Consider the following 22152-nt stretch of genomic DNA (forward strand, 5'->3'; position numbering starts at 1 on the left):
CACCTGCCTGTCGTTTCCACTGTAGCATGAACGACTACCTATGTTGGTGCTTTGTTCTTCGTGTTCTCCTTTAATGGCAGCAACAGAGACAAGCTCTGCAGCTTTTTTTTCTCGCTCCTCTCGGCTCTGGCTAGACCCCCAAACTCTTCAACACTTTTGCAAACTGTTTTGCCTTGTATTTATAGTGAATTGGAGCCAAAAATCCGACCATTGATTGCATATATTCTCCATTTAATCCAAATATTCTCGGCTGCCAATAATAACGAAAATTTCCATTTTTAATCCCATGCACGCGTTAACTTTGATCCTGCACGCTCCCAAATGTCTTCTCCACGCCTCAACACTCTTCCAACGCTAGTAGGACTCTTCCATGCACACAAGAACTCCATTTTTGCTCGTGTTACAGTGCACGTGCTCTGTTTTGGGCTCAAGGATCATCACGCGTTTTCCAGCCACTTCCGATCGAACCCACTGCCCATAATGTGTTCCTCATGCCATATCACATCTTCCTACCAAGTTTGAGCGATTGAATCTCCCTAAAACACCTTCATTTTGTTGATTGAAACTCTAACAGTTGAGAATATATTTTTCCCGCCAAAAAGCTGTTTTTGAATTTAAAGAGAAGATGGATGCCCCTTAACCAGAGCTTGGGTGCGAATTGAAATTGGGTGGAAATAGTAATTTTTATGGGTTCCTCCGGGACATTTCTGGGATGCTTTCGGTGCATTTCTGGGGTGCCTACAATACATTTCTCCGGGGTGTAAAACACTGCTTTTTGAGCCCATTTCGCCGCAAGGGTTTATTTCTCTAAAAATTCCTACAAAGACATAAAAGAACACAATAAATACAAAATTGAGCACTAACAATACATACAATAGAGACATATTAGACACATAAATGCGTCTATCACTAACCGAACTTCTTGAAAATGAAGAACACGAAGAACAGTTCGGTTCTATTGGATTTAAAACTAAGTCACCGAACTCTCTGTTCGGTTGTTTCGCAAAAAGTTTTAAAACTACAAAGTAACCGCACTCTACCCTTAGAACCGAAAAAAAAACAAATCCAGTGTAACTGAACTGTGTTGTTATGGCCACTATCTTGAGTTCCACAATAACCGAACTTAGCCAATAGAGTTCGGTTTTTCCGCAAAAAAATTTAAAACTACAAAGTAACCGAACTTAGCTAATAGAGTTCGGTTGATTCGCAAAAAATACTTTTAACCGAACTCCTTCTATTAGAACAACAAAAGTCCATAAGTTCGGTTCCTTCGAAAAATAAGGATATCACCGAACTTTAGTTTACGAAAATAATGAGAAGTCCACAAGTTCGGTCCGTTCGCAAAAATGTTAAGTTTTCTTTGTAACCGAACTCTACCTTTGAAACTTCGTAACCGAACTCTACCTAATTCGCCAAGAAATAAATTTTGTAGTAACCGAACGTTTGCCTAATTGCATATATGCATATATAAGCCCAGTTCGGTTGATTCGCAAAATATGTTGAAGTTTGCGAACCAGCCGAACTTCTAACACTAGGTTACTTTTAACCTGCAGTTCGGTTGGGAACTTGGTTGCGTTGATGTTTGCGAACTAACGGAACACACAAGATTACCCAAATAAATTGTTAAGTTCAAAGTTCGGTTACCTACCATTTTATCCTAGGTAACCGAACATTACACTGTACGACCAAAACCTCCATTAACGAGCGAGTTCGGTAACCTGCGTGTTTGGAAAACGTAACCGAACTACACTTTCAGGTGTGTTCGGTTACATGTTCTTGACATATGGTAACCGAACTGACCCAAATCTACATAAAAAATTTCATTTTTTTTTGAAAGTTTGGAGCAATTCAACCAACATTATCTAAGTTTAAAGCACACCTGGGTACCCAAATACCCTTCCTCCGGTTGTGGTTGGTAAAATCCATCGTTTTTCATGTTTTCCTTCTTCATCTTCTCTAACTTTACTCTCTCAATAATTCTACTTCTTTAAAAAAAAAACCATCTGACTTTTTAATCTCACTAATTATCTTTAACTTAATCATCTCACTAATCATTACACTAACTATTATTAACACTAACTAATCCTCACCCAAAATTAATCAGGAGGGTAATTTAGGTATTAATATAAATATCCAGATGAGGGGTGACTTAGATTTACTTTGAATGTCTTTACCCAAAATAAAACCATGGTCCCCAAAAAAAAACCACAAAAAATCGTTCAAAAAATTGGACCTAAAATAAATGGGCCTGCCATTACGCAAGCCCATTATAATGGTAGCCCAAGTAGTATATTACTTGGTGAGGCGTGAAGGACCAATGCAGAGAGGTGTTCGAGTCCCGAGAAAGAGAGATGGGGTGAAACAATGGTGGTTTTGCGTTCAAATGCAAAGGGAAATACCAATTCATAATATATTGTACTTGGTGAGGCGTGAAGGACCAACCAAGGTAGAGAGGCGTTGGAGTCCCGAGAGAGAGAGAGAGAGAGATGGGGTAAACCGATGGTGGTTTTGCGTTCAAATACAAATGGCAGCGGTAGTTCTTCATCAAACTCCAAACGTCCGCGTTCGACGGATGCGTCTGATCCTTCACTTGATAACTCTAAACGTTTGCGTTCAAGGGTTGTGCCTGCCCGGTAATTCTTAGGCAGTCATGGTTTTATAACTGGTTATTGGCACATCTCTTGATTTTCTCAAACTTTTGAAGTGATTTTGGTTTTCATCATGACAATTTTCAGGCCTGATCCAGATAACCAGGTTGCTAAACCATAAAGGAAAGTAAGTGCACATCTAAAGAAGTTCAGGATGCAGTAAGGCCGTATGCAGCTGATGCCATGAGTCTCTATAACAGTCGAGCAGTCAGTTTTCTTCTGAATCTTTATTGCTTTTCTTGAAAATCAGTCGCCATTTTTGTTTGGATTCCCTTAATCTCTCTTTTTTGTTCTCTTGCTTTGGCCTAAAATATGAGCTGGTGGAGCCTGGTTTCCTTACATCTGTGCTGCTTAAGACATGCTTTCTTCATCATGTCGACTTACTTCACGGCTAAGAAGACTGATGTTCCTGATGCTCCAGTGGAGATGTTTTTTGCCGAACTGACAACTACCGGTGGGATTCGTTGTGTAAAGGTTTGCAAATGCATGGGGCCAAGAGATTCAATTTCAGGTTTGTATTTGCTACATTGCTTGCTAATAGTGTCAATCGGGGATCACTATTATGATTTACGACTACTTATTACTGGCAACTCTATATAAATCATCTTGCAGTTGCAGGAGATAAAAACAAGGGCTGCTGTTTTTGCACGAATGAAAATGTTCAGCATCCTAGGTGGGGAGGATTCTCGGGTGGCGGTGTAGGATTATTCCTTGATCGTTGACAGTGAAGTTTTTATGAACATAACAATGCCGGTCATGTATTGAAACTTGATGTAGAATTGGACTATGTTTGACGCATGCATAGTTTGCCTCTTGATATTTGTGCCGCGAGGTTTTAAGCAAATTAAGGATTACATAAATTTTTGGTTGTTTTATTCCTTTATGCCGCTAGGAAAGTAACACTTTCTATTTCTGTCCTTTTGACATCTAAAGAACTCAAAAAAAGACTTGAGACTATTTGAACATTTTCCTGGTTTCTTCTGCTTTGTCCTCAAAGATGTAACAGTTTACTTTAAGGAACGGATTTTTGTATGATTTTGATATTGTTGACAGATTTCAAGAGGTGTTTTGTAACAGATTCTTTAACTGGGTAAAGCTTCAGAATGCATTACTATGATATACACTGCTGGAGAAGCGAAAGAATTTGGTTTGCTCATAGTTATCCACACACAAATCAAACGCAAATTGTGCTTATATTTTTGCCTTGATTTTTCTCTACTGATCTGCAGCAGAGCGAAAGCAACAAAATCGGTGCTTCTTTCTTTGCCTGGATTCTTCTCCACCATTAATTAATGTTACTACCTTCATGGATTCCATTAACTTCGACGATAACTTCAGAATGGTGTTTGCTCAAATTGGCATCCTTTTTGTCTGTTTTGAGAGCTTCAACAAAAATTGCAACGCCAGAATGATCTTGAGGTATCGTTCCAGAATTTACAAGTTCTTGATTGGTAGAGCCTAATCCAGACCAGGTCTGGATGTTAATCCCACTTCCCCTGACCATTGAAATGACATTGTTTAATATGCCAATAGCATGTTCAACCTCTGCACTGATAACCACCTTCTTCTCTTTGTTAATCCGTTCCCCTGTTAAACGGGATGAATATTGGTCAAAAGATTCAATCCCATTTCAGCCTCTTCAGATTTTATATGCTGTTCAATCTCTTCGTCCTCAATCTCATGTTGAGGTGTCTGACCTGAAACGGTATCTGCCTGCTTACATCGAATGACCAGATGATCACCAAGAGAAGACTTGGCTGTAACTGTTGCATCAGCTGGTAAACTTTCGGTTTCAGATTTTCCATGGTACTTGTCTGCAGATTTCTCAACCACTAGTATATTTGGTTCAGAATTCATCTTCAACCTATTCTCGTGATTCAAACCTTAACGTATTCGAACACACAATGTGTCCTTTAAGGCCTTGCCGAAATCCTCATCACCTTTAGCCACGGATGCAACAGCCTAGAAGACAACAGGACTTGGTTATTAGGAAAACAATTAGGCAATATAGCAGGTAAATATTTCACTTGGTTTGGCATAATCAGAAAAACGAAATCGGACCTTTTTATAGAGCTCAAAACCACTGCCTATGATCTGCCTCGACAAAAAATTAATTAGTGACGGGGGTACAGAATCCAGCTTCATATCCATTGTCATTAATGTCCTGCAAAATGCCGCCATCGCCTATGAAATCACATTATTTGGTAACTGACACAAACTTCACCATCTACGAACACAAACAAGAAATGCTTCTCGTATATGCGTCAAGAACAAAGAGTACAACTCAAACCATTAACTGGAGAATTCTGCCTCTTGTACTTCAGGTAACCCATCATTGGTGAACCCATGTGTACTTCTATCAACACTCTCTGAGTCTCTGTATTAGTCACCTGAATGCGAACAAAAGAAAAAGTTCTGACTATGATATGCTGTTAACAGAAAAAAAAAACCCTTGAGAAACAAGGAAAAGATGAGCAATTTCAAAGTACCTACCGATTTCAGAACAAAAATGAGAAGATCATCTTCTAAAATTCGACTTCAAAACAGTGCACAACAACCTCTCTAGCTGAGAAAGGCCAGGCACACTTCATCCTTTCTTCCAAATAATAAACGAAAAAAATCAGTATCCTGAGGTGGGGGATCATCACTTCAGAACATCCATAAAATGAGTACTGATCCATATTGTGTAGGTCTTACTCTTACCTCACCAAAGCAATCTGCTCGCCAATTCGAACCTTTTGGACACATTTAGATTCTATGATTTTGAAAGTAGGAAAGTTGAACCGAGGCCACCTAAAAGCAATAGTAACAGCAAATGCAGTTATATCTTTACTGAGGGAAAATTATATGCTATCTGATTAAACTTGAACATCTAAAACCAAGGAATGAATAACATGGAGACAGTTCTCACCATCTATGAAATAGAGCTACTTCCCATCCAAGACATACACCTAGAACCAAAAATCGTTGCGAACTTAACAATTTTCTATTAACCATTTATGAAACCTCGTGTAATTCAATTCAATTCAATAGAAGAAAAATATAAGTAGATCAAAGTTTACTCACAAACATCTGTAGGACCATCAACAAAGCCTTCAACAAGTAGTGAATGTAACGGATTCCCTTGAGGTCCTTCTCGATACATAACACGATACTCATCAGTATCTTGTTTCAACTGTCAGTAGAAAAATCTATAAGTACAATAGAAAAAGAGGCCTACATTACGATACTTCAATAGAAAGGAGAGATCACGGTTGATAACTCGCAACTCTCTCCTCAATGACAAATTAAAGTACCTTCCAGTCGCCATCTCCCACACTCCTCAACATGTCAAGACAATTCAAGACTTCTTTCCCACAATATTTTCAACACAACCTGCAACACGCCATATCAATTAGTCTAAAAACATGAAATCAAACTGAAATTTCATTCGCTGATTTCTTTCTTAAACCCATTTTAAGCATTCCTCTTTCATTAATTAGCAACGGACTAATAAAATTAAAATTGAAAACAAACAAGAAAACCCAAAATGAACTAACCCTGATTCTCAGAAGGCGATGACCGTAGGAGTTCATTCTTGAGACGGCACTTAATAGCTTCCTCATTTGAAACTCAATTTTGCAAATTTGCCCCGGTCTGCCATATATAAGCTAGTTATTCTAAACCTAATACACACCCATTAAAGGAATCACCAAAGTTGCATAAAGCCATATCATCCTGGAAAAAGATGACAAATATGAGGAATTCAGTCTCAGATACTACCCATTTATTAGAATTTACTAAATACTGATCAGAATTCGGATAAACAATCTTTTTTCAAGCAAAATCTTCTTAATAGATATTATTAATCAATGAGAAAAAAGAGGTGAAGATTTGTACCTGAATTGATGACAAATATGAGGAATTCAGTACCAGACGGAGATAGAACATGAAATTGGATGAGCTTGATCCTTGGGCATGCCGAATTACAGACAGGAATATTTAAAAAGCTTTGGAGAATCCGAATTAGGTCGTCCAAAAGATAAAAAAAGTAAAGTTGAATAGCACTAGATGACTGCTACAGCAGTGGGGGCCGACGAAGGAACAAATGGTCGACCATTCCCTTAAACTCTTACAGGATACACACTCCACATTTGTGCTGAATACTGCTCACAAGAGTGTGCATAGACACATGCCTACCAGTTTTGAAATGCAATATTTTACATCATCCCAAGACCCTGTATCCTTTATGAGTGGGGGCGCAGCGTGTGCCTCCTAGATATGCAAGCTGCAAGAAACATCAAATTTCACTTGTCCAGCAGTAAACTGCGATTAGCATTATATATTGTTGTACTAGGAAATTTAGTGTCCAACACATACTTGACCAACATAAGATATTTGGTGTCCAACACCGATAGATTCATATTCCCTCCGCTCCAGTTTAGTTGATGTTTTAGAATTTTTTTTGTATTCCAAAATAGATGAGAGTTTAAGTATTTTCCTCAAATTCTCACTAATTTACCCCTGTTTTGGAATCACACCATAACATTAATTCTCATTGTAATCATCAAATAGGTTAATTAATTCAATTGTTAAATATATTTCATGGAGGATATATACTCTATCTTTGTTAATTATTTACTAAAAACCAGGTGTTTTAAAATTTTAAGAAGATATTAATATGGGTGAATTTGGAAAAAAATTATTTTCTTTGTTATTTCTTAATCCGCGTGAAAAACTCTACAACATCAACTACAACGGAACGGAGGGAATATTATACAGTCTATGTTACAATACTGTACACCCATATATAACCAAGTTTTGCATAATTGACTGATAGTGATATGGACATAAAATTGAATCAGAGCTGCCAAATGGATTTCAGCTATGAAATTTCGATCTTCTAAAGAGAAAACAGTCTTTCAAAACTCAAAAGCTTTGCTTGTTCTAGACGTGAACAGGCTGGAAATATGCGCTAATACTTTCAGACCAAGTAAGGGAGGAGGAGGAGGTGGCCTGGTGGGTGGGGGAATAGAACTTGTCAATTGTCGACAAAGTTTCAATCTATATACAAATGATTTAAGGTTTGTTATCGTACACATGCTTGTCTATCCAGACACATTTTACAACCTAAAATTGAAGTTGTTAAAAGTTCAAACAACCCAAATGAAGCAATCATCGGGTCTATGTTGTTTTTTTCAGAAACAAATACACTGGAACAAAGTTGAACAATCACAGGCCTTGTAATTCGTATGTACTTGGAAACAGTTGAATCTAGTGAACTTGTTAATTGCTAAAGGATAATTTACATACCTTCTGCTTTATTTTTTTCTTTCACAGACCATTCATCGAACACTTGAGCTACCACTTGTTCCTGGTGGAATTATGAAACTGCTCTGTTTTGAAAAAAAATTCCTCTGTAATACCGGTTCAAATTCTTCAAATCAAAAGAATTAAAAGCTTCAGTCAATCAATTAAGACAAGTCAGTTGATTATTTGAAACCATTCCCAAATCGTGTCTGCAAACTCTCTGAAATTGATAGGATTGTGACCAAATTTGTCTGTTTTTTTTTAAATGAAAACGATCCTGAAATTGACCCACTGAGTTCGATCTAATCGTTGTTAATAGTAACTCTGAACAACGAATTTGTTTGTTTAATTCCGGTTGATCGAATCTTATAATCAATTTGTTCGATTCTCTAAGAGCAACTGCAGTGGTGCTACGGGTAGAAGACTAAATTTGATGGAGTGTACAATATACATTCGCCTGGAATGGGACGTAGATTATACGTTCCGTATGAGGGAGATTCCAAAAATGAAGAAAAAAAAAGCAAAACAAGAAAATGGGGCGGAGGTATAAAGCCCGCCCCAAAAAAATGTTTCAAGCCAACATGTTTAATAGGTATGAGTTGTTGGTAGTTTAATATCGGTTTTAAATTTTATATCTATAACTTTTATAATAAACATTTGTTCAAATAAGATCCCCTATTTGAATCACTTTCGTGCATACGTAGTTAGATCACATACCATGGGAAAAGGAGGCTGATGCAGTGATGTTCCCACTAATTAAGGCAGACTTGAACCAACCAAAATGTTGGATAGTCAGAACCTTACTCCCAATTTGGTTATTAAACTACCAACAACTCATACCTATTAAACATGTTGGCTTGAAACATGATGTTCAAAATTGATGGAACACTAACTACTGTAGGTAGCGTGGTTTTGGTTTTGGTTTCGATGAATTTCTGAATTACTTATATTTACTTTTTGGGTGGAAAGAATACCAGCCTTTTATGTATCAGAGTATACGAATTCAATTTAAATTGGAACAACTTATTGCTAGTGTCTATGTATATTATGATGATGATTAGAAGGTGCAAGAACTGGAAAAGACAAGATCACGAAAAGAAGAAAATCTACGGCAAAGATACACGAGATTCAACACATAAAAGCATCACAGAACATTCATCACAGAACAATTAGAAGAGATTAATAATCAAACATCAATCTCTTGCTGGAAAAAAGAAAAATCAATTGAATCTTGCCCCGTTAAGATTGAGAAGAAGAGCTTTTTCAGATGAATATTCGATGGGACTCGGGGATTTCATCTCTTCCCTTCGCTTAAAATTCCCAAATTACCATGATGTTCAGAACAAATACCGAAAATATCAAATATCGGTAAAAATCGGCCGTATCGTTTCGTGTATATCGGCCGATATTATCGGCAAAATATCGTATCGCCGATATTGCTACTCCGTTTCGCTCTACCACAGATACCGGTATATCGCCGATAAATCGGCCGGTATCGGCGATATTGACTACATTGGTTGTGACGGACAAGAAAGCATTTTCTCATCGTATAGAAGGCCTCCCTTTGGTCGGCCGACTAAATAAATTAGAAACTCTATCTTTATTTATTCGAAAAATTCTGGGTTTACCGATGGAAATTCCGTCGAAATTCCGACTGAAATAACCGCTAGATTGGCCATCCACGTCTGCATGGACAAACTCCTAAGTTCTATAGAATGACGAATCTAGCAGCGAAACGCCGATGAACGCACCGTTGGGCGCTGAACGGTATAGCGTTAAATGAAAATTTGCCTTTGGCTGAATCAAACAGCGCTTGACCCAGTCAACATCACTGTTTAGTTGTCACTTCTTGGATCTAGGACAAGACGTCATCTACGATTTTAGTTGTCACTTCTTACAACAACCCAGAACAACAGTAGGACAAGACGTCATCTACTGTTTAGTTGTCACCTCCCAGAACAACTAGATTAGGTATGGGCCCACCAAATAATCTTTCACTTTTAAACGGACGATCCAAAATTATTTTGAGATGTAATCTCGTGTCCATGTGCGCCACCTGTACATAGATATTCAGAGATTGTTCCCATTCTTCAAATTCCATATCTTTGACTTCAATCAAATTCCATATGAACGATGAACGGTTCAGTTTTGATTCCATGGAATATTCGTAAAACGCTGAATTATTCAGCGTTTACACCATTTTTTGAGCGCTGAACGGTTCAGCATTTCAATCTCGCTGATAGTTGAACTGCGAGCAGTTATTAGGAGAGAGAAGTAGCCAGATAGAATGTTAATTTTTTTTTTCCACACTTTTTGGCCACTTTTTGGACAAAAATTAGTTACAACCAATTTGTGAAGGGTTGTGTCTATTCATATAAACCCTTTCAAGGGATATGTCTCTCCACTAAGGGATGTGACTTTTCATGAAAGGACTTCTCCAAAAGTAACATATAAACCTATATAAACCCCACATGTTGTCCATTTCATGTGTGTGTTTTAGAGTCAAAAACTAGTACTAGAAAATTGTTGTTTGCATAGTGTCTTCAAGCGTCAAAGAAGAGTTTGTGCTACATTTATTCGCATTCGTTGTTCAGTGTTATCGAAATGTTGCGAAAAACATCGAGGTATTGTTGAATGTTGGAGACATATGCCGCTAAATCTGTAACAACATTTTATACAGGGCATCAAATGTCTTAAGCAAAGAGATTACTCGCCTCAATACACCCAAGTAAGTTTGTTTAAGTTTGTGATTGATCATCTTTTCTATCATTCTTTTCTTGTTTCGTTCTTGGTATTACGAAACGTGATACATAGATGAAAACCGTGTTACAAAGAGTTGTAACGGATCGGTGGATAATACACGAGTTGTATTATTGGAGAATCGGTAACGAAGATACTTACCCAACACAGATGAAGTGGACTGCTAATTTAGCTGCTAGATTAGCAATACCATAAGACTTAGGAGGTTGCCATAACTGACGTGGATGGCCAATCTAACTGCTAGATTAGAAGACCATAGGGGTTACCCTTACTATAGTTTGATACTTCGCCACGCCGCTAAATGCTTATAACCTTTTTCTGTACGTAACAACCAGTATTGTTGGGAATTGTATGAAAGGGGCAGGATTAAGTGACAGACTTAATCACAAACCGTCCGACCAGTGATTTTTGTCTTTTAACGGCTAAAATGGCTACAATTAGGATTTGTCGCCAAGTGAATGATAAAAAAAACAACTAATATTATGCAGAAAGGTTATAAGTAACTATAACTTAGTTTTCATATAAGTAGCGCATACACAAACCCAACTTGAGCGGTTGACTTCGTTAAGCTTTGGTTAACTCAGGATGTTTAACTCCGTAATTGCATGATTTATAAAGGGGATATCAATATTACTAAGTGTTGATACCGTTTCATATAGGACAAACAGATCCCACCAATCCTGATCGTTGGATTGATGAAATGGTATCGACACTTAGTAATGCTAGTATCTCCTTTATAAATCGTGTGTAATTGAGGATCATTTGAAGAGTTGCCGTTGAAAGCTAAGAAAAACCTTATTATTCTGGGAGGTGGTTTTTGGCCTTGGAATTTGCCTTTATGTATACGTGTATTCGTTATAGCCGCACAAGGCTTCCAACATAATTTTATTACAGAAGAAAGTCGGAGTTTTGAGCTTAGGACCCCCATCCTGGTGTAAGGGCAATTCAAATTGCTGGACACTTGCACGAATTTTTTTCTTCACCCGAATGAATATACAAATTTAAATCTCATGCAAGTCAACAAACTCTTTATCCATGAAATATAAAAAATTTGTTTGTGCTTTTTGTATTTATCCTAAACTTGTGACTACCATCCCAATTCAAAACTGTAAGATATTTATAACTTTGAAATCATTGAAAGTGATACAATCATTTTCAGATATTAAAACGTAAACAACCGTAATTTCTTTGGGAGAAGCCTCACCAAATTCATCTAATTCATAGTGCTATATTAAATACGTCTCGTAGTGACTTACAATAACTTCATAAAATTTTACTATCACAAGAATCTAAACCGAGTAGCATTAAACCTAATTCCTGAGAATAATTTGAAGCTAGCATCATGCACCTGCCTTTATCTCATTGTGAATCGTTATTATCTGAAAAAATAACGAAAAAACATGATTAGATGTGACGATAACTGTTTATTGAAAAAGCATGATTTAGTAGAAAAAAAGTTGAGCTTCTTGAACTTCTAGTTGCTTATCATAGGGTCACTTCCGTGTGTGTTTAATTTTTGAAATATGCATATTCATGCAATATAGACTAGGCTATATCTTGTGAAGGCAGTTTCTATTATACTATTTTTTTGCTCAAGATGAGAAAATGGGCCGTGATTGGATTTGGGTTTTAAATCTTGTTCTTCGGAGTATCTTCTATCAAGTATGTCAATGTGAATCCTAGATCCAACAAAGCCTTAAAATTCTGGACTTGTTTTTGTGAATTACAACACTAGTCATATGCATGTTTTGATTGATTCATACTACTAGTTCGGAAATAAAATTACGAAGTGTAGTGGCATAAAACCACACACTACATCCAATGGTATAGAAGATGAATTAAAACTAAGTAAAGGTGCACAAACAAGCATAGACACAAAGATATACATGGTTCGGTATGATTATCTACGTCCACGGGGTGAAAGAATGAATGTTATTATTTCTTTTCTTTTATTACAAGGTGTTCTCTCCTTCTCAAATGGTGTAACTCTCAAACTCTCAAATGTAGTGTCTTGTTTTTCTCTCTTTCAACCTGCCTCTCTCTCTCGACCAGCCCTTGTATTTATAGGCCAAGGTCGAAATACAACAGAATTACAGTGTTGGTCACATTACATCAGTTTAGTTGTTCCCTATCGGGCCTGTGTTGGCGTTCACCCATCTTTCTGGTATGGCCGATAGAGTCTTGGTCTTTGATAGTTCTTCACCCGAGGCCGAGTCCTGATCGTCTGGCTGACACGATGTCGCCCTTCTTTCTTATCGTCCCATTGTTTGACCAGCTTCCTTTGTCTGAACGAGTGCTTTCTGATCGTCCGCACGACTTGTCAGAGGATAAGGATCACGTCCCATCCGAAAACTGTAGGGCCATCACGTCCGACCCACGTGACACCTCGCTCTTTGCGCTATTTGGTTCTATCCTGTGCTTCACCGCTCTTTCCTCTTCGGTGTATCATAGCTTAGGATCTTGCCACCTAGCCCTGTGGATTATTTACACCTACATTTATGCCCCTTCTTTCGCTCGTGTGCTTGGCACGGGGGAAAGAAAATCGTTCCATCTTCCCACATCCTTGAGCATGCCGAGAATTCCGCCATGTAGTTCCCCACTAAACATCCCTTTATGACTTGTAACCGCTGCTGTCGGTCAAGACACTTCATCCTATAAATATCTCCCTTTATGTTCTCTTTCCTCTATTCGCCATTTTCAGAGAAGCCAAGCGCTGCTCTTTCTTCTTCTTCTTCACCTTCCTTCCTTGTCGACGCCATTAACTCTGGTGACCTTCTTATCTTCTCAGTTTTCATCTTCGCTGTTTCCGTTGGTGAGGTTTGCGACAGTCGTGGTTGGTTCCTCTTTTTACTTCTCTCTTCATCAGAGTTCATATTTCTCTGTTTGCTCTCTGCCATAGCTACTTCTTCTCCGTAAATGACTGAAAAAAGGTGCGTGAGTGATACCTTCTCCGAGAGCGATGTTGTTTCTCTTGATTCCTTATTTTGGCTTGAGAGTCCTTCCCATCACGATTATCGTGCTATAAATTCCCTTTTTCCTGATGATTCTCCATCTTTTTCATGTAGGGCTGACAAGAGAATCTCCAAAGACTTGTCTGATGATGAGTTTAATGAACAGTTGAAGGAAGAATTCGGTCTTCAAAACTATGAAGTGACCCTAGTCTCGGTCCAAACGGGTGTGTTGAAGAAGACCAATGTTGATAAGCATGAGAAGTCGTCCGAGGTGGTCATCGTCACTCGTGGACAGTTAGAACTTGGCCTTTGCTTTCCTCTATATAACCCTGCCAGCGTTTTCTACTATGAGGTATTGTCGCAGCTTCGTCCGTATCGGGCCTTGACTCAGTGGAATGGCAACACTTTCCGTCTGATGAATGAGTGGAGAGACCGAGGCGAGGGTCATGGATCTACGGCCGATTGGTCGACCTATAAGCCTGAAGACGCTCTCGATTACACTTCTGCCAATTTTATCGTGAATTATCGGAGCGGGACAGCTACCAATGGCGACCTTGCTGGTTTTGCTGCTAGCCCTCACCGTCAGAAATCTATGCCCGATGGTGTTGACAGATTGATGCTAGATGTTGATCCCCTTGGTAAAGGTTCCAACAAGCGTGCTCGCCACACCAATGACCCATACTGGGACCGAGTTCCGCTTCTTGTTCGCGGCCAAATTTTGCATGGTGCTTTCCTCCTCCTCAATTTCCTGCAGAGCCTTATCCATTCTGGGTGATTAACGATGATAAGGTATGTTGTTTTCTCTCCATTTTCTTTGATTCCTACTGTATCGTATTGGGGTATTGATTATTTTCTTGTCGTAGGTTAAGCCTCAGGGAGAATATACCAAGGCGGCTGCTATTTCCAAGAAGAGGAGTGCTGGCACAAGGGTTGAGGAAGATCAGGGGAAGGTAACAAACATATAACTTTTATTCTAAGTACATGTACTTGCACCTGTTTTTTTCCTTCACGTGTTCTGACACTGAACCTTGTGCAGAAGTTCCCTAGGCGCAAGGATTAAGATGTTGGGGGGTCCAATACTCGTGGTGGTGAAGGTTCGGCCCCGAGGCGTAATCTTCCTCGGGAGAAGGTAGCGGCAAAGGGCGTGGAACTGAAAAGTTCAAACATTGTGATCGATATCCCCGATCAAGATGATGAGGACGATATATTTGGGGACGATCATCTTCTTGATGAGGATGTCGGCGGTCACAAGGAAGCAGAGGTTTATGAGGAGACTGATGTTGTGACTCCTCGAATATCACTCCAAAGGTTGCCCCAGATGGTTGTTGGATCTTCATCGGGTGTTCAGACATCCTTTACCATATGGGGCCCTATTTATGATTCACTTGGTGCATTGAACTCTTCGGAGTTTGGTTCCTATACTGATGAGAAGATGATTGTTGTCGTGCCCCTGTATCGTGATATCGCGCCGGTCTTTGATAATGTGGTAAGTGATTTGTTTGCACTTTTCTTTTTTATGTTATCGGGCCCTACTAACTCGCCTTGAGATGGAATCTGTAGTCGCTGAACCGGTCGAGGTAGGAGGCTGCTCTTCGCCGACAAGAGATTAGGGAGTTGGAGGCTGCTCTTCAGCAGGACAAGGAACGATCCCGTAATCTGGAGATCAAACTCGCCGATGCACAAGGTACATTGTTTACAATAGTTGTGTTGATTGAGTTCTTCGTGCCAATATCCTGAGTCAAGTACTATTCTTCTAGCCGAAATATCTAGCATAGATCTAGATGTTGCTTCGGAGTATAGGCTTATAAAGAGAAAGTGGGATATCGAGAAAGATCTTGTGGAGAATCTTCGACAACGAATTTATAATAAGGATGGGAATATAGACCGTCAGGAGGCCGATATCCAACAACTTCAAGAAGAGTTGGACAGTTATCGCCTGTTTGAGTATGTTCCCCAAGAGATAGATAACTTACGAGCTCGCCTGGGCATCTTTGAAAGACTTGCTGCTGACAAAACGTTACTGGCCGATAATCTGGAAAGTCAGAATGGCTCCCTGAAGCCTCAAAATCGAGATCTTCACGAGGATCGGCGACGAATTTTGAGGGAAAACGGTGTAGCCGAGCAGTCCAACCGAGATCTTCTTGAAAGGACTAAGAGTTTCGACAAACTATCCAGTGACCTAGAGTGGACCCAAGCCCAATTATCGATACTACAAGGGTCTTATAACCGTCAGAGGGCCGAGTGGAGTGATCACAAAAAATATTGCCCCTCGAATGAGTTCAACGAACAATACTATAATGAGTTAACCTTGAAGCTTGCCAAGGCCGAAGACAATTTGGCCAAGTCCGTGGAGTCGTTAAAATCTGTATTGCCAATTCTTTCAGGTCTCTAGAGAGCATGCTGGGGAGACCTTGGGACTTAACTAGTTTGTTGCTTTTACTTCGTATTCTGTCATGTTCCGTGTTTAATGTGTTGATGATGTTTTGTTGCAGCCGAGCAAGGTCGTGTCAAGGATCTGGAGCGAGATGTGCAAAATCTCGGGCAGGAAGTGGAGCAGTGGAAGAAAGCCGAAGGTGATGTGAAGGTTAAGCTCCACGCTGCCGAGGCGAGGTCCCAGCAGCTTTCTCAGCAAATTGAGGAAGAGAGAACTGCTCATCAGAACGAGCTTGTTGAGGCGATCACCGCCGGTGTGAACGATTACATTGAGCAGAAGAGCCGGGAGGTCGCTCAGAGGAGGGGAGGGGCTGGTGTTGTTCCACCCAGGGGTTGATCGTTTCTTTTGTAGTGGTGCGCCACTATTTCGCCCTTTGTCTTGGGTTGTAATTCGTTTGAACACTTGACCCATTTTTCTTTTAACAACTTCTTTGAATGGGGTGCTGCGTCGCCGAGCTTATTTTTTCCTTGAAAATTTCTTCTTGTATCATTGTGTTGACGCTGCCTGGTTTTATGATTGCTATCTTGTTGTTTGTGTTCCATGCCTGCATTTTATGTCACTCGTATTAGCATTAATGCCTTTCCTGTCGAACATACTCAACAAGGAGGGTCATCGGGCCCGATGCCATGTCCCAGCCGAGGTATCTCATCACTATCTTTTAGATTCAGTGGAAGGGTAGTAGTCGTCCTAGTTTTAGGCCCGATAATCCCGAGTGGTTATAGACCAAACAACTTGGGCAAGTGGTCACGGCACCTGCGATGGGGGTAACCTTTCAAATGTAAGTAGGTTACCTAGCTAAGAAGAAATTGTACCTTAACAACCTTTGGTAAATGGCTTCCAACCACCAGTACCCTTAGGCTACCTCAGCACTTGCACACTGCCACTGCCCCGAGTATCGAATAGCCAGTCGACTGTAAGTCACCTCGGCACTTCCACACTGGCTTTGCCCCGAGTACAAATGGCCATTCGAGTGTAAGTCACCTCGGCACTTCCTCACTGGCTTTGTCCCGAGTACGAATGACCATTCGAGTGCAAGTCATCTCGGCACTTCCTCACTGGATTTGCCTCGAGTACGAATGACCATTGGTCGCTCATGTTATATTTCATATCCCTCGCGGTTTTAAAGAAATGAAGGACAAGTATGTTTACCTGTTTTCCTCGAACCCCTCATGGGTAATAGAGCTTCAGATGTTGAGCGTTCCACGGTTTTAACTCGGGTTTGCCGTCTGGGTTGAGTAATCGATAAGCTCCCTCGCCCGCTTTAGACACGATTGTGTATGGTCCTCCCCACTTTGCCGCTAATTTACCGCCTTTTTGTCACGTTCCCACTCGGCTAGATATTTCAACACTAACTGTCCCGGTTGAAACTCTCTAGGTCGAACTCGTTTGTTGTAGTCTTCTTTGGTAGTTCTCCATTTTTTGTAACGCCATCTCCCTTGTTTCCTCCAAATCATCGAGCTTGGCCAATATTAGATTTGCCGATATGTTTCGCCTCCAGGCTTCGGTTCTTGTGGTGGGTATCATCGCTTCAGTTGGTAGTATCGCTTCAGTCCCATAGGTCAGCATGAAAGGTGATAGCCCAGTTGCTTCCCTTCGAGTAGTTCGATAGGCCCATAAGACGTTGTAGAGTTCTGCGCACCAATCACCATATTCCCCATCCAATTTTTTATTTATATTATCGGCGATGGTTTTGTTTGTGATCTCGGCCTGCCCATTGCTTTGAGGATATATGGGGGTAACCTTGCTTTTTCTGATGTTGTAGGTGTTAAATAGTAGATCGATGTTCTCCCCCTGGAGTTGTTTTCCATTATCCGAGACGATGGCCGCCGGTACTCCGAAACGACATATGATGTGCTCCCAAATGAACCTGAAGAAGTCCTTATCACGGATATGCCTTAATGGTGCCGCATCCATCCATTTAGTGAAGTAATCCGTTGCTACGATCAAGTATTTTTTCTGCCCCGATCCCACATGTAGTGGTCCCACGATATCGATCCCCCACTTGGCGAAGGGCCAAGGGGTTACCACCGAGTTTAGAGTTACTGATGGCGCATGTATCTTCTTACCAAACCGTTGGCATTCTTCACAAGCTTGCGCCATTTTTTTTGCATCACTATTCACATACGACCAGAAGTATCCCATTGTTTTTGCTCTTTCTGACAGAATTCGTCCCGAGCTGTGATTTCCGGCTGCTCCATAGTGTAGTTCGTTCAAGATTGTCTGGCCTTCCTCCTTGCTTAAGCATCTTAAGAGTGGTCCCAGGTACAATTTTCTGTATAGAATTCCATACCTCAGTTCATAAGCAGTCGATTTGCTTTTGATCTTGTTGATCTCGGGTCGTCCCTTGGGTAACTCGCCTGTCTCCTAGTACGAATGAATCGGCTTTCTCCAATATCCATTCGGATACCTATCGGCCGTGTTGATAGCCACGTCGATGTGTACCTCGGGCGTCTCTAGTACGGATGGGGTGAGGAGTCTCATGACACGAATACCCTCCACACTTGGGTCCGTGAGCTGGGATGCAATGTATGACAATGCGTCCGAGTGTCGGTGGTCTTTTCTGCATATGTGGAGAAATTTGATGCTAGGGATCTGGTCGATGTAGAATTGGGCGAGATCCTAGTACTTTTGAAAAATCGGGTCGTGGATGGAGTATTTGCCCGTAATTTGTCGGATCACCAACTGCGAGTCACTAGTTAATCATACATATTGTAGGCACATCTCGACGATTAGCCTCAGGGCGTGAATCGCTGCTTCATACTCGGTGACGTTGTTTGTTGTCTTGAATTCCAATCTTAACGAATGAACTATTTTTCGTCCCTTCGGCGTGGTAAAGACTATTCCAAGTCCCGATCCATATTTGTTAGACGCTCCATCGACGAATACTTTCCAACTTGTTGGGCTACTTGCTTCAAGTAAGTCGGCCGGATCTTCCCGATCTTCCTCCATTTCGGGTATATCCTCGACCTCATCTTCGTCGCTTAATAGAAAATCCGCCAAGAAATCTGCCACTACTTGTTCCTTCACTGATGTCCCCATTTCGTAGAAAACATTAAACTGTTTAATTTGCCACCCCCATTTGGAGATCCTTCCTGATCGGCCTGCATTGTCCAGTACCGCCTCAATAGGTGATTTTGTGAGCACGCGGATCCGATGGGCTTGGAAATACGTCCTTAGATTCAGGGTGGCGAAAGCTAGCGCTAAAATCATCTATTCCATCCTTGTATAATTTTCTCGGCCGGACTTAATGTTTTGCTGATGAAGTAAACAAGTTTTTCCTCGCTCCCTTCATTTCGAACTAAGACTGCACTGATAGCATATGAAGTTGCTCCGAGGTATAACATGAGGACCTCCGATGGCTCGGGTCTTTGTAATACTGGAAGACTTGCAAGATGTAGCTTAATATTCTGAAACGCCTCCTCACAGGCGTCCGTCCATTTGAATTTCTCTCCCTTTTTAAGAGTGCTAAAGAAATCCTTGCATTTGTCGGACGACCGAGATATGAATCGCCCCAATGCTGCGATACTTCCGTTCAACTTTTGTACGTCTTTTATTGTGGCTGGTGACGACATCTCTAGGATGGATCTGACTTTCTCGGGATCTGCTTCTATCCCCTTTGGAGTGATGATATATCCCAAAAATTTGCCCGATGTGACCCAAAAATCGCATTTGGTCGGGTTAACTTTCATTTTATATTCTCTCATCGTCCGGAAAATTTCCTGCAGGTCTCGGATGTGATTCTTGGCTGGGCGACTTTTTACTAGCATATCGTCGACATAGACCTCGATGGTGTTGTGGATATGATCTTTAAACATGTCGCCCACCAACCTTTGATATGTGGCGCCTGCATTCTTCAGCCTAAATGGCATCTTAGTGTAGCAGTATAGGCCCCTTGGTGTGAAGAAGGAGGTGTGTTCTTGATCCTCGGGGCCAGCGGGATCTGGTTATACCCCACGTATCCGTCCATCAACGTTAGTGCCTCGTACCCCACTATAGATTCCACCAGTTGATCGATGCTTGGGAGAGGGAAACTGTCCTTCGGACAAGCTTTGTTCAGGTCGTTGAAGTCGATGCAGATTCTGAATCCTCCGTTTCTCTTTGGTACCACGACCATGTTAGATATCCACTGTGGGTAATGCGATTTCCTAATTATTCCCGATTCATGTAACTTCTTTAACTCCTTCTCGACGGCCGTCTGTAATTCTGGCGCGACTTGCCTCATCTTTTGTCGGACCGGTTTGAAGCTTGGGTCGATCTTTAAATGGTGACAGCATACCTCCGTGTCTATGCCCTTCATATCGTGCACGCTCCATGCGAACGCGTCCATGTTCTCCTTTAGTACCGCCACGAGCTGGTTTATGTGCTCGTCTGATAGTAACGACCCGATCCTCACTATCCTTGGTTCTTCTACAGTTCCCAAATTAATCTACCGAGTAGGTTCTACGGACGAGAAGTTTGGTTTTGGTTCCTTCATCGGTGTCGTCTCATTTAATTGCTATGAAGGTTCGCTTCCTTGTGTTTTGTATGCCATGACCGCCTGCGAAATAACTTTTTCCAAGTTTTCTGCCGCTTTGGCTTCTTTAGCCTTGTTCTTCTCTCTCCTTTGTCGTTCTCGCCGCTCCTCATTTATTTGGGCATCGACCTGCATGCACTGTCGGGCTGCCTGTGAATCGCTTACGACCTCGGCTATTCCCTTGTACGTTGGAAATCGCATCCTTTGATGATAGGCTGAGGCCACTCCTTTGATTCCAGCGATCCACGGTCTCCCGATAATAACTTCATAGGACGAGGCGACATCGACCACACAGAATGTAGTCAATGTGTCTAGGTAACCACCTCCGTCCGATACCCTTAGGGTTACTTCGCCCTTTGGGATGGTTACGGTCCCATTATAGCCGTAGATACGATATGTTGATGGGACGAGTATATCATCTTATAACTCCATCCTCTTGAACGTATCGTAGAAGAGTACTTCAACTGAGCTCCCACTATCTACCAGTATCTTTCTTACCCCCCATTCCTCAATCAGCAGGGTGATGACCAAGGGATCACTGTGAGCCTGGACGTTCATTGGGACATCCTAAGCCGAGAAAAAGATAGGTTGCACCATCCAAGGTTCCGTCGGCAAAGTCTTTGCTACACTGAAAATTTACTTCCCATTACGGTCCCTTTTGTGGATTCTAGACATGATCTCAGGGTTCAGATTGTACTCTTGAGTGGATGAATGCGAAATCGTGTTGACAAACTGAGTGGATCTGTCGATTCGTACCTGATAGACAGGTGCATCGGGCATAGCGGTTTCCTGGGCTGGGTGTCGGACGAATTGTCTTAGGTAACCATATCGAATAAGGTGTTGCACGATGTCTTTTACTTCTCGGAAGTTATTTGTAGAGTGTCCTTGATACTGATGATAATGGCAAGACTCCGGGTGATCCTTGGTCTCCTCGAACTGTATCCCTCTTGATGCTGGGTATATGATATCATTCCTTTTTTCGACCTCTTTGAAGATTTCTTCTAGTGGAGCATTCAAAGGAGTATGTGTTCTCGCCTCGTGCCTCGGCCTATTTCCTTTGGCTACCCATTCCTTCTTCCCATTTCCTCGTGTAGGTGGGCTCGGTCTCTTCTCGGGTCGTCTTTGAACGTCGTCCGATGTCGGCTTGGGTGCTGCGCTAGCCTCTTGCACTCCCATATCCCTTGATTCCTCCTGAACTTCTTCTAGGGCGATGAAATGCTCTTGAATTTTCCTCATTTCTTTCAATGTCTGTGGTTTTTCAGTTAACATGGCTATCCAGATGGGGTCCGACCTCCCTAATGCGTTTCTGAACCCGAATATCTGCTGGTCGACTGGTACTTTCCGAATTTCTGTGCACAAATTTATCCATCGATCGGTCAACGACCTGAGTGGTTCTCTAAACCGTCGGGCCAAGGTGAATAACCTGTTGACCCTGGGTCGAGGTCTGTTGTTGTGCATGTAAGTTTTGAGGAAGGCTTCGACTAGAATCTCATAACTGTCGACTATTCCTGGTGGGAGATTGTAGAACCACTTCCTTGCCTCGCCCTCCAGGCTTGC

General features: G+C 41.2%; 1 protein-coding gene across 1 annotated transcript; it reads right to left on the reverse strand.

Moving 5' to 3' along the window:
- Window positions 1-3712: 3712 nt before the first annotated feature.
- On the reverse strand, window positions 3713-8472 carry LOC113296588. Its single transcript, XM_026544890.1, has 12 exons — window positions 6528-8472; window positions 6188-6365; window positions 5945-6023; window positions 5715-5823; window positions 5560-5599; window positions 5352-5441; window positions 5186-5240; window positions 4946-5038; window positions 4710-4832; window positions 4538-4610; window positions 4346-4462; window positions 3713-4277 (listed from the first exon to the last, which is right to left on the reverse strand). Exons 3-12 carry the CDS (start codon window positions 5975-5977, stop codon window positions 3934-3936), a joined length of 1077 nt encoding a protein of 358 aa, XP_026400675.1. The 5' UTR covers window positions 5978-6023; window positions 6188-6365; window positions 6528-8472; the 3' UTR covers window positions 3713-3933.
- Between the last annotated feature and the right edge of the window lie 13680 nt (window positions 8473-22152).

Source organism: Papaver somniferum, chromosome 7 (genome assembly GCF_003573695.1).
Source record: "Papaver somniferum cultivar HN1 chromosome 7, ASM357369v1, whole genome shotgun sequence".
Classification (NCBI taxonomy): Eukaryota; Viridiplantae; Streptophyta; class Magnoliopsida; order Ranunculales; family Papaveraceae; genus Papaver; species Papaver somniferum.

Excerpts from the sequence above, each read along its gene's own strand:
- LOC113296588 (XM_026544890.1), bottom strand. The coding sequence starts at position 5,977 with ATGTTGAGGAGTGTGGGAGATGGCGACTGGAAG. Across the intron at positions 5,442-5,559 it reads GTAGCTCTATTTCATAGATG|GTGGCCTCGGTTCAACTTTC; the intron begins GTGAGAACTGTC and ends TATTGCTTTTAG. Across the intron at positions 5,039-5,185 it reads TTGTTGTGCACTGTTTTGAA|GTGACTAATACAGAGACTCA; the intron begins GTCGAATTTTAG and ends GTTCGCATTCAG.